A 13,130-nucleotide genomic window follows, 5' to 3' on the forward strand; every position below is an offset into this window, starting at 1 on the left:
TTAAAACAGGTTGAAGATCTTACACATATTTCATGTTGCTCAGTGTAATAAAGGAACAATATTTGGGTCAGATCTTAAGGAGATATATAAAGGGGTATATCCAGGAGACTGTAATCAGCAGTGTAGACAAAATAGATTAAAAAACTGTGACAACAGCACTTTTTATCAGTGGCAAATGATGTTAGGATTTCTTTAAAAAAAATGAGTATGCTATGACTTACAAGGAAGATTCAACATTTTAAATTTGTTTATGCCTGTTGTATATTTGTATTTGGACTTGTGTAAATTTTATTTATTGTTAGTTTTTATACAGACATGATGTTCTTGTTGGGCAAATGTTTGTTTTATAATGGCCTGATTACCAAGTGCAAATAAATAATTCTGTATCTGAATTTGATATTTGCAACCTGAACAATTCTTTGACTTACCATTTAATTGCAGTTTTGGGAGAAATGATTTGCAGAGATAGACCTTTAGCTCTATTCTTACCCCCCCCCATTTCCTTCCCATGGATTGTGCTCATAGAGACCATGAGCAATAATTGTACTAAGCGCACAATATCTCTGTAACATGCCAAGTCACTGTCATTGTAGTTTCTTGACGAAGCATTATCAGCATGTCTTGGCCTTGGTATTTGCAGTAAAGGAGATAAATGAAAACCCCCAAATTTTACCCAATGTCACTCTGGGGTTCCACATCTATGACAGCTACTTCAATGCAATATGGACCTATCATGCAACCATGGAACTTATTTCTACATGGGACAAATTTAACCCCAACTACAAATGTGACATCTGGAGCAATCTGATAGCTGTCATTGGGGGACTTAACTCTGACACTTCTCTCCACATTGCAACCATACTGGGCATCTACAAGATTTCACAGGTAGGAAGACAGGCATCTGGAGAATAGTAAGTTAGCAAATATTTCTTGGGGTAAAATCTTTTGTCCCAGGTAGACTTGAATCTCTAATCTTTCTAAAACAATTTCAGCCTAGACAATACATGGTGTAACCTCATATTGCATATTGATTCAAGATAAAGTACAGCAAAAGCAGGAGGTTTGTGGTCCCAATGGGCCATTATTAATTTGCTAGTATGTTGTGTATGGCTTGGTGGGTATGGGGAAATCTCAGAAATTGCATGAATGTGAGCACATCCTTTTGTGCATGTGTGCATGCATCCCTGTCCATACACCTAATAAGCAGGATTCCCAATAATTAATTAGCAATTCTACTGCACACAGTAATATGCTTAACTCTTTAACTGCTTTTCCCATTTTAAAATAACACAAAAAATACAGAAAAAACCTTATTCAAATTATGCAAAATAAAGGAATATGTGTAATGTACTTATGTACATCATAATGTACAAGGATCACATAATTAAACAGAACATTCCTTTGAATGTTACACCGTGAATATCAATACAGCCAAAACCACATACATAAAAGAATGTGTCTCTTTCCCCCTTTGTTTCTAGCTCATGTACGGCTCTACATCAGAGAGAAGTGGAAAAAACCAGGTCTTTCCTTCCTTCCAGATGGTCCCAAATGAAGCCCATCAGTATGTGGGGATTCTCCAATTACTCTTGCATTTCAAGTGGATATGGATTGGGATACTTGCAGCAAATGATGACAATGGAGAAAGGTTTGTGCAGATTGCACTTCCCCTATTTTTCCAGAGAGGTATATGTTTTGACTTCATAGAAAAAACTCCCATCTTAAATTTTTTCACTGACTTTTACGGTGTGATGATATGGATCCAGGAAATATATGCCATTTTCATGAATAGAAAAGCCAGTGTATTAGTATTTTATGGAGAAATCCAGGCCATCCTCATTTTAGGAACATTGCTATGTGTACCAGAAACAACAATTAACCCAAAAGGTAAAGTGTGGATAATGTCAGCCCAGATGGATCTTGTAATGTTAGGCTTACAATGGACTTGGGATATACAAATGTTTCATGGTGCTATTGCCTTCACAAGTCATTCTCATGAGCTATCAGGATTTCAGAATTTCCTTCACACAAGAAACCCTTCTGTAGCCAAAGAAGATGGTTTTATCAAGGACTTTTGGCAGCAGGCATTCAACTGTAAAATGTCAAATTCCACTGTGGTTGAAATGGAAATGGAAATCTGTACTGGACAGGAGCAGCTGGAGAACCTTCCTGGGACATTTTTTGAAATGAGCATGACTGGTCATAGCTATGGCATCTACAGTGCTGTCTATGCTGTGGCACATGCTCTATATGCCTTGCATTTATCCAAATCCAGACAAAGGCGAATGAGGGATAAAGGGAGATGGACACTTCAGAATCAACAGCCATGGCAGGTAATATCTTGAGTAGACTAATGTGGAAGATTGTCACCACTACGGGTACAAATAATCAGCTCCAATCAACAGCCATGGCAGGTAATATCTTGAGTAGACTAATGTGGAAGATTGTCACCACTACGGGTACAAACAATCAGCTCCAATCTGTATAGAATCTTGTCACAGCAGACCAACATGATCTGATGCTCCCAAAATTTCTTGCAGATCAGAACACAATTCACAGTCAGATAACATGCTTTTTTAGATTTTGCAGTGCATTTTCAGAGTGCAAAAATGCCTGCAGGAATATGTATTTTACATAAAAGATGCAAAACAATGCATGATGAATGCATTAAAAAGCATTGTATAAATACAAAAAAGTATATATTTTACATAATTAGTGCATGTTTTCCATAAAAAGTGCACACAAAATACATACAATGGGACAGAATGTGATGGAATGGCCCACAATGGAACAGGATGCAATGGCATGCAACAGGATGCAATAGAGGGAACAGGATGCAACGGCATATAACACGATGCAATGGACCTCTGACTAAGTCAGAGAGATAATAACATAATCCAAGGTGATTATATTATTGCCAGTTCTATTGTTGAGAATGGTCACAAAGCTTATTTTGCATTTAACTTTTAATAGAAGTATCACACAGACCATTCTTTTTGAGCTATATTGCTATTTAACTTCATAGTTAACTTTTTTATTTTCTTCTTTTTTCTTTAATAAAATGTACATACCACTTACCTGACAGGAAATTTCAAAGCAGTTTCCAAAGAACAATATAAAATATTAAATCTAATTTTTTTCCTAAACTCATTTGTATGCCTACTTGCAAACTGAAGATAGTGCTTTATTATCTGATGAAGGGGATCCTAGTCCACAAAAGTTTATGACATAATAAAAGCATTGGTCTTTAATATGATATGATCCTCAGAAAATCTCTCTCTAATTTCTTCTCAAGAGTATTTAGGGTAAAGAAACAAAAAGTGTGTTTCATGGCTTAAGTGCTCCTAGATTTTGAGAAGTTGCCTAAGGGCGCAATCCAACTAGTATTTGTGCTGGGCTGGGGGGAGTTGGATGTGGTGGACCCTCAGCTAAGCCAGCAGACTCTTGGCACTGCCGGGCTCTGCCAGGACAATGTCAGCTCAGCCAGGGTTCCACCGGGGATGGCCAGGGATGGCCAGCCAAGTGGGTGGAGAGCTACAGAAGCTGGCAGAAGGCCCCAAAATGGGGCATCCCAAGGGTGTGGTGGAGGTGCTGAGGGGGTTGACTTACGACTCCTCCTCCTTGTGTTTGGAATGCTCCTCCAAATTCCAATACAGATAAACTTTCAATAGGCAGGTGGAGTAAAATAATTTCCATGGTGGTCAATTGGGAGTGGTTACTCCCTGGTAGGGGTATTCATGGGAGCTGGCTTTTGCTTTTCCAGCACCCTCATGTGGCTCCTGACTGGGCCTCATTCAGCTGGACTAGCTGCTCTCAAATGGGGAGTGGATGCTGCGGAGCTTTCTGCCAGTTCCTGCTCCGCTGGCCCTTCCAGTCGGCTTCCCATAACTTGGATTGCCCTGCCCTATGCTTGCATTCTTGGTTGTCTGTAGGGAGGAGGAAATTATGTCACCAAAATTGCTTGTCCACAACAGCAACTATCCCTCACTATCTTCTCTCTGTGGCTGGAACCAGATGAGACAACATACACTCGCTTGCTGAAGGCAATGACAATCGTGCTTTTATTTTTTCCTTCCCACTCTGGGATATTTAGAACAACCTACCAATGTTCCGACTATATGTCAACATACTGTGCATTTCCTGTTCCCCATCACCAGCAGCCAATGATATTGGGGGTGTGGAAATGCTTGAATGGATGCCTCAGCCATCGAGTTCACCATATAACCACGGGCCTTAGCTATAATATCTTTCCAGAGTAAAAACAGAATGTTAGTGACTTGAGGGGGTGAATTTCGTTCCTTCCTTAGCTGTATTTAGGTGTTCATGAAGGGTTAAACTGGGGATGACAGCAGGGGTGCATACCCAAGCCCTGCCACCAGATTCCCTGGGCATGCCAGCTGCTCTTCAGACCTTTATGCAAGAAAAGCCATTTCCTCTTTCTTAATTACAATGAAAATTTAGAAAATGGCCATTTACTATATTCTGCTAATGCTAAACATACTTCTGCTAATGCGAAACATACTTAAAAAATCCTTTACGCTACTCATGTGAAAATATGGATGCTGGTGTGACTCAGGACATTAAAGGTATGGATTGTGTTTATATTACTGCATCCAGTGATGTAATCCTTAACATGTTCAGGTGAATGCCTGGATGTAGCTAAGGATAGAAGGAAAGCCATTTCCTCTTTCTTAATTACAATGAAAATTTAGGAAATGGCCATTTACTATATTCTGCTAATGCTAAAGATCCAATGCCTTTTGCACATTTTTTGTTTTTGCCTTCTCTTTTGATCTTCTTTTCAATGCAGCTGTACCGTTTTCTGAAAAGTGTCACATTTAATAACAGTGCCGGGGACAAAATTTCCTTTGATGAAAATGGAGAATCAGGAGCTGGTTTTGATATTGTAAACTGGGTTTTTTGGCCAAACCAGTCTTTTCGTAAAGTGAAAGTCGGAAGAATGGATCTCCAGGCCTCTCCAGCACTCACCATTACAGAAAGCGCTATCACATGGCAGAGCTGGTTTAACCAGGTAAGATCTCACTGAAAGTTGTCAGTGAAGGGATCTGGTTTATAATGGACAGTGAAGGTCAAAGTAGGATTTTACACAGATGCATGCAACACTTTCCCAATTTTTTTGTTTGAAAAAATTTAATTATAATTGGGAAGCTATCTTTATTTTTAAACAGAAGCTTCCCATGCCACAAGATCCAGGAAAGATGCTAGAGGATCCTTTTGTCCACACAAGTTAATACATTGTGCTATTTTGTATTATGCAGTTTTAAACTTGAAGACTTGAAAAGAATAGAAACTGCATCTGTGAAACTTTTCAAATGGTTCTGAAATAAGATTACACAAATACTTTGAAAAAGAGGGAAAATACATAATAGTCAAAAAAATGTTCCTGTTATGACTTCATTTTGATTGTATGGGCTTGCAGCTTCTGCTGCTTGCTGGAATTTCTAGTTCCTTATGCTAACTGTGTTTTATAATTAATTGTATTGCTTCATGTTTAGATTTAATATTTTATTCGAATAAATTACCTTGAGTTTTTTCTGAAAAAAATAATAAATATGCTCTGTAGCAAATATAAAAAAAAAAATTTTTAGAGGTTGGATGCATATCGTAATGGGTTAGATCTCAAGCAATTGTCTTATTTGCCATAGACAACTTATATAGTCAACAAAACACTCCAGTGCTCACGATGTTGATCAAATTTAGAAAAGTAGCAACAGCCATCAATATATAAAGTGGCCTCTAGAAACTCATACATACACCTATTCCGTGCCAAATATCATTTCTTTAACTGACAATATACGAAATTACCCAAATCTTTTCTTTCATTATGAATAGGTGCTGCCCCTCTCTGTGTGCAATGATCATTGCTATTCTGGTTACAGCAGGAAAAAGAAAGAAGGGGAGCCATTTTGTTGCTATGATTGCATTCTGTGTCCAGAAGGGAAAATTACCAATAAAAAAGGTAAGAGCTGTCGGGTGCAGAGTTTTCAAAAGAGGCAGGGTGTGGGGAGTTGCTGAAGCGGACTCACAGTACAATCTGATATATGTCTAAACACCATTGAACTTAGTGTAACTTATGCCCAGGTAAATATGAATAGCATTGCAGACTCAGCCTGATCAACACAGATTTTGTGGCTGACAGTTTAATATTAAACAGAGATTCAGTTCTTGTGATATCCAGCATATGCTTTCAATGGTTTTCCATGTGTGGTATATGTGTATTGAGGCCAAATCAGGTCACCTCTTCATAACACCATCTACAAAGTAACTTCATACTGCAGAGGACCACAGAAAGGCATTTTCAGGTATTGTTCTCCCCTCACAAATTCACCAAAGCACAAGATATTACTTGTCATTATTTTAATTTACTATGATTATTTAATTTACTGCACTGTTATTCCTTATCTTGCTTTAGTCAAATATTTAGTGAAAGTGTTACGTGTACCAAGAAAGTGAAATACAATAACTAGGACTACCCACTTAGTTACTTCACTTCTTTACATATTGACCTCTGTGTAACCTATAAAGTCTGTTATCTCAAAACACATCTGAGAGATCTCACATTTCATTTATGTTGGCTTTCTAACTGTATGTTAAGGTTAGTGCTGTGTTGAAACCTGTACTCTAAATTTCTTTCAAGTTACCTTCCTCTGCGAAAAAGGTGTCCATTTTTTTTTGCCTGATTTTCAGGATACTTTTCCGTTTCTTTCACATTTCTTTCGAATTTCAGTCACTGTGGGCTTACCTTATTGTTGTGAGGTGGCCAAGGGTGGTATATATGTTTTTATTTCCAGTAAACATTTTTCTGGCACTTTGCAGCCTCCCTGGCTGCCTTTACAACCTAATCTGAAGAAGGCCTGTGGGAGGAATTACCTTGTGAAGGAATTACCTCATGACATCCTCCCCTGGGCTTAATTGAAGCATAGGCACCTGGGAAGGCTGCAGAGTGCAGACCACTGGTGAGATGACTTGTAGAATGAAAGAAAGGACACATGCAAACACTTCTCAATCACCTCAAAAATATAGTAAGTACAACAAAGGTCCTTCATCCCTTACATAAGAATTTCACCAAAATTTACTTTCCCCTTTGATAATTTTTAAATGCAATTTCTTATCTCATTAACTGATGGCGAATGGGTAGTTTTATATAAATATTGGGCTTTGATTCAAATGGGTATGATAGGTTTCTACATCTAAATGTATATTACTGCTATTATGACTACTAGATTTATATAATTGCTCTTCAACGAAAGATTCTCATAGCAGCAGCATACAACAAACCATTAAAATGAGGCTTGTCAGTACAATATAATAATAATAATAATAAAACCAACAACATTCTGAAACAGAAATCCAGCAATAAAATTAACTTTTAATATCAGCGATCCGCATAGAAGAAACAAATACATCTTAACCAGACATCTAAAAGGAGATAGTGTAGAGCAGGGATGAGGAAGTTGTGGCCCTCCTGATGTTGCTGCATTTCAGCTTCTATCATCTCTGATCATTAGCCATGCTGATGGGAGTTGGAATCCAACAATGTCTGGTTCCACATCCCTGGCATAGTAGGGCACAACCATATCTCCAATGGGAGACCATCTGGAGTTCCACAACAGTGAAGGCTCTGCTCCACACTGTTGCATCATACACTGCAGCTATTGATAGAACTCCAAGCAGAGCTTCTCCCACAGAAGCATGGATTGGTAGATAGTGGAAGAGGTGATCCTTCAAATACCAGGGCCCAAAGCCATATAGAGTTTTATAGACCAAAGTCAGGATCTTATGTTGGACTCAGTAACAAATAGTCAGCCAGTGGAGATCTTTAAGGAAGAGTGACATGTAATCCCAATTTGCAGCGCTGGTCAGTTGTTTGTCCACCACATTCTGCACCAACTGCAGCTTCCAGTCTGTCTTCAAGGGCAGCTCCACATAGAGCACACTGAGAAACGAGAGCATGGCTAGGCTACCAGGAAAGATTGTGGCTGGTGAACCAGCCAGAGCTGAGCTTAGGCACTCCTAGTCACTGACGTTTACTGAGCTTCAAGTGACAACAATGACTCCAAGAGCACCCCTAAGCTACAAACCTGCTTCTTCAGACAAAGAGCAACTCTATCCAGAACAGGCTTTCTACCAAGTTCCCAGACCCAGGAATCACTTGCTAATAGCACCTCAACCTTTGCAGGATTCAGCTTCAGTTTATTGGCCCTTATCCAGACCATTACACCTGGACACCGTCACTTCATTCAGATGGGAGGGACAGAATTGCATGTCATCCACCTACTGATGATGGCACCATACTCCAAATCCCTAGATGACAGCTCCCAACAGCTTCATATAGATGTTAAAGAGCACTGGGGATCGAGATGGTACCCTGTGGGACCTCACAGCCTGGAGCTGACCAGCCACCCCTCTCCCAATCAGTGTCCAATCCAGAGTTTTGCAGTGCCCCATCCACACATTTTCAGCAGAACCAGAGCCATGTTTTGGAGGGTCATAGACAAAAAACTTACATTGTCTACATGTGCAAGAAATCTAATCCTTTTCCACATAGAAAAGCATAACTTACTCCAGGGATAGGGAGCCTGTAGCTCTTCAAGTGTTAATAGACTACAATTGATCATTGGCCATGTAGGCTGGGGCTGATGAGAGTTGGATTCCAATAGCATCTGGAGGGCCAGAGACCATCTATCTCTGGCTTTAAAAAATCTTCATACCAGTCTCTCGTCTTCACTCCCAAACACTGAATTCGGGGATAGCCTCAGCTTGATGTCAAACAGCGTTGGACCCTGATAGATACCCAACTACATGCTATGATAAAAAACCGTCATAGAATTCAGAATCTCAGTGTTGCTCTTTCAGTTCCTCTTAGATTTTTTTTTAAAGGTCAGGTTTTTTGCACATGTTATCACTTCTATACTAGAAATGTTTACTTAATGTTATAGAAAGAGAGTATTATGTGACCTCTGCAAAACTAAAATCATAATTTTGCTTTCCCAGATATGGATGACTGCATTAAATGCTCAGAAGATCATTATGCAAGCAAAAGCCATGATTCATGCATCCCCAAACCTGTAAGCTTCTTGTCTTATGAAGAACCTTTGGGAATCAGTTTAGCCATTTTTACTGTTGCTTTTTCTTTCATCTCAGTGTTGGTGCTAGGAACATTTATGAAGCACCAGGACACTCCCATTGTCAAAGCCAACAACAGGAACCTCACCTACACTCTCCTCATCTCCCTCCTGCTTGGCTTCCTCTCTGCTTTGCTATTCATTGGTCCACCTGACAAGGTGACGTGTCTCCTTCGACAAACTGCTTTTGGCATCATCTTCTCAGTGGCCATTTCCTGTGTGTTGGCAAAAACCGTCACTGTTGTTCTGGCTTTCAGGGCCACCAAGCCAGGATCCAGGATAAGGCAATGGATAGGGACAAGACTGGCCAACACTATTGTTCTGTCTTGTTCTCTAATCCAAACAGGCATCTGTACTATGTGGCTGGCAACTTCTCCCCCATTCCCAAATTTTGACATGCACTCAATGACTGATGCAATTGTACTTGAGTGTAATGAGGGGTCAACTATCCTGTTTTATTGTGTTCTGGGCTACCTGGGTTTCCTGGCCATTATCAGTTTGATTGTGGCTTTCCTGGCCAGGAAGTTACCTGACAGTTTCAATGAAGCCAAGTTCATAACTTTCAGCATGCTGGTCTTCTGCAGTGTTTGGTTGTCCTTTATTTCCTCTTACATGAGCACCAAGGGAAAATACATGGTGGCTGTGGAGCTTTTTGCTATATTAGCCTTCAGTGCTGGATTACTGGGTTGCATCTTTTTCCCCAAATGCTACATCATTGTGGTTAAACCAGGACTGAACAACAGGGAGCATCTAATGTTGAGAATGAGAAAAAGAAGCCAAGTATCTAGGTCTTCTGCTTTAGGTTGCAATCTAAAGCTGTGAACATGCATTAGAATGTTTCTCCCAGTTGACTCCTTCAAGTTCGCCAGGGCTGTATACTCTTTGAAATCTATTTGGAGATTGCACTGAGAGCTAATCAAAGGGAATTAGCTATGCATGCCGACATGATATTCAGCCTTGAGCTTTCTGTGAGTTCTTGTTCCTAAACCCCAACCTGTTACTTTATTGTCAGTTCATATTGTTGTGTAATGCTCAGGTCCTCACAATAATATATGCACACAGAAATTCACATAACATAGATATGAACCTAACTCTTATTCATGTTGATGCTGGGCAAAATCTTATTATGTTCAATAGGAGCCCTAACTGGCAAGCATAGTGTTGTAGCCACACAGAGGTGAGGAATCTACACCCTTCAGATATTGTTGGACACTAATTCTCAACCACAAGCAGCATGACCAGGCATCAGGGATAATGGGATTTGTATTTCAACAAGATCTGGAAAGCCATAGAAGTCCCTTCCCTTCTTTAATCCATCCCCAGAGGAGGAAATCTTTACATGCTCATAACTCACTACAATTGCATTTTACTTCAGTATGTTTCATCAAGTGTGAATTCCCCTCCTCCATCATTTTGTTCCAGCATGACCCTGCTCTGTTTAAGCATAAAATCGCAATTCCAAGATCTAGTTATGGTTTAATAAAAATAATTTTTAAAAAATCACTTCACTTCCATTGGCATCACAAAGCATGCAGATGTAACTAAGGGCTCATCCAAACGGAGCGGGATATTCCACATTTTCCATATTTAGTTTGTCATCTGACAGTCCTCACTTTGCCTGTTATTTGTTCTTTCCCGATAAAAAAACCCACTTTTTTGTGTGCCCACACATGCAGCGGGAAGATCCGTATATTCTTTTTGCTTTTCCCCAGCTCCTCCTGTAAGACCAACCCCTATCAGCCAATTGGCCCACAAAAAATGACATGTGCTCCTCTTCCCCTTTGCAACGAAGCACAAAATGCGAGCACGAAAGTTTGAATTTCCTGTGGCTGTAATGGAGTTCTTTGCCACTCGCCACTCTGGAGCATTTGTATTTCTGTTAGCTCATATTTGCGATATTTTGCAAAACCAACTGTATGCTTTTCTACCTTTACGCATGTTAACGTTTCTGGAGATACATTTCAAAAAAGGAAAAACCTGCATGAAATAAGAGCTTATATCCAGCTACTATTTGGGTTCCTATTGCATTGTACATAACTATATTTCGCTTTCATGAATTCAAGCTGCCATAAGAGTTAAACATCAAGCAGCGAAAGAGAACATTAGTTCTTGCATGAAGGGATGGGATCGTTATACTTTGCAACTGTTTACACTTCAATGTGAAATTGACAAGCAGTAGTAGTAGCAGCAGCAGCCCCTCTGCAGAATGCACACATAAAGGGATGGGATCATTATCCTTGGATACAATGTTTCCGCTCACTCCAAAATTAACAAGCAGTAGCAGCAGCAGCAGCAGCTCTGCGGAATGCACATAAAGGGATCGGATCATTATCTTTCCACTTCAATGTGAAATTAACAAGCAGGCAGTAGCAGCAGAGAAAAAACGTCCTTCTTTCATCCTTAAGAGGGGCAAAATAATTTGAAAGGGAAGAAGGGGCAGGAGAGAGAAAAGGGAAAAAAACCCTAAACGATCTTAAGAGCCCAGTAGAGCGTGGTGTTCAGGGCCAGATCTGTGCCGATCTCCTTTGCCCTGGAGCCAGCATGAAGCAAAGGAGGCTTTCTTGTGGCTACTGCCGCTTGCTGCGGGGCAGTGCAGCCAACCGATCAGCTGTGAGGCGGCCGGCAATCAGCTGGTGAGCTGCTTGGCGCACCCCCCAGCCTTTTGTCAGGGCTACTGCCCCTGGCTTCCATCAGCCTGGGCAGTGCAGTGACCCAAGCTGTGGCTGACGACCAGCTGGCCGGTGGTCCACTGCAACCTGCCACCCCTCGCTAGCTTGTGCAGAAGTGGAAAGACAAATTAGGCTGGCAACCACCACTTCTTTCTCCCCTACCTACAACCTGGCTGCGTAAACTGCAGTACCTCCTTGTGCACAAATGCAGAAATGCACATTTCTGCATCTGAGAAGTACAACGTAACATCCTGTGGCTCTGATTAGTTCAGTTTCCCAGGCTTTTCCAAGCACATTCACGCACATGCGCACAAGTGAAAATCCATGATTGGATGGTAAAGACGGAAGGGGTACTGTGACACGCCCAAGGTCCGCCTATGGACCGCCTACATCTCTATAAACCACGGTTTTGCATCCGAGCCCCTAATGTTGCAGCGGATGATTACCAGTTTAAAAAAGCAAATCACATTTTTGCCGGTATTGGAAGGAGCGGATTTAACCCGCGAAAATGCATAACAGTGCGAGACATCATTTGGATGACCGAAAAATAATGAACACACATAGCGGGCGTGTCACACATTTTGCAGTTGTCTGGATGAGCCCTAAGTGCTAAAGGAGGAAAATACCCATTTCTACAATAGACAGTGCTATAAACTCAATGCATGTGCTTAAACTACTGGATTAAAAATTCAAAGAGGCAATGTGATAATGTGCATATATGTGGCTCTGTCAGCTTGCATGTGCCAATGTAAACAACCAATTATTGCAATAATCCTGCTCTTTCTACTGTACTCCTCTCCAGAGAGGCAGAGGGACATCTTTACATCAGGCCCTTGGCTCATGAGGCAAGATGCATGACACTGATATTTATTTATTTATTTGGTTGTGCAGCTGGTTGGGTAGAGCTGAGATTCAGCTATTTAACCCTCTCCTCCAGTCCCAGTTTAGCCAGCCCCCATCCACTTCACAATCTGTATCCTGTGTGGGATGATACTGAGTGTCAATTTAGTTTGGGGCTGCATAGGATTTTTTCCCTTGCAGCAGGTGAAGAGTGGCTGAGAATCTTCAGAACATGCAACCATCTGTGAGGTGTAATGTGATGGAACTTTAATGGGCAGTGGTAGGGAGATCCACACTATCAAGTTCAATGCTGTAAATCCAGTAACCTCTGGAGGCCAGGGTAACAGTGGAGCTACTTTTCTTTTTATAAAAGGGCAAGAGGATTGAAGAACTGAATGTCTCCTTTGTAGAATGCATGAAATAGGGGGTTGCTATGCTTTACTGGCTAAATCTCTTAAAATAGGGAATTGCTAAA

At 40.7% G+C, this 13,130-nt stretch overlaps 1 protein-coding gene across 1 annotated transcript; it reads left to right on the plus strand.

Annotated features, from left to right (window-relative positions):
- The first annotated feature begins 741 nt into the window (after window positions 1-741).
- Window positions 742-9,968, plus strand: LOC133367668 (vomeronasal type-2 receptor 26-like). Its single transcript, XM_061591763.1, has 5 exons — window positions 742-885; window positions 1,482-2,333; window positions 4,811-5,032; window positions 5,854-5,980; window positions 9,016-9,968. The coding sequence occupies exons 1-5, from the start codon at window positions 742-744 to the stop codon at window positions 9,966-9,968; spliced, it is 2,298 nt and encodes a 765-aa protein (XP_061447747.1).
- The last annotated feature ends 3,162 nt before the right edge of the window (window positions 9,969-13,130 follow it).

This window comes from Rhineura floridana, chromosome 11 (assembly GCF_030035675.1).
Source record: "Rhineura floridana isolate rRhiFlo1 chromosome 11, rRhiFlo1.hap2, whole genome shotgun sequence".
NCBI classification, from domain to species: domain Eukaryota; kingdom Metazoa; phylum Chordata; class Lepidosauria; order Squamata; family Rhineuridae; genus Rhineura; species Rhineura floridana.

Excerpts from the sequence above, each read along its gene's own strand:
- LOC133367668 (XM_061591763.1), top strand. The coding sequence starts at position 742 with ATGGAACTTATTTCTACATGGGACAAATTTAACCCCAACTACAAATGT. Across the intron at positions 2,334-4,810 it reads AGAATCAACAGCCATGGCAG|CTGTACCGTTTTCTGAAAAG; the intron begins GTAATATCTTGA and ends TTTTCAATGCAG. Across the intron at positions 5,981-9,015 it reads GAAAATTACCAATAAAAAAG|ATATGGATGACTGCATTAAA; the intron begins GTAAGAGCTGTC and ends TTGCTTTCCCAG.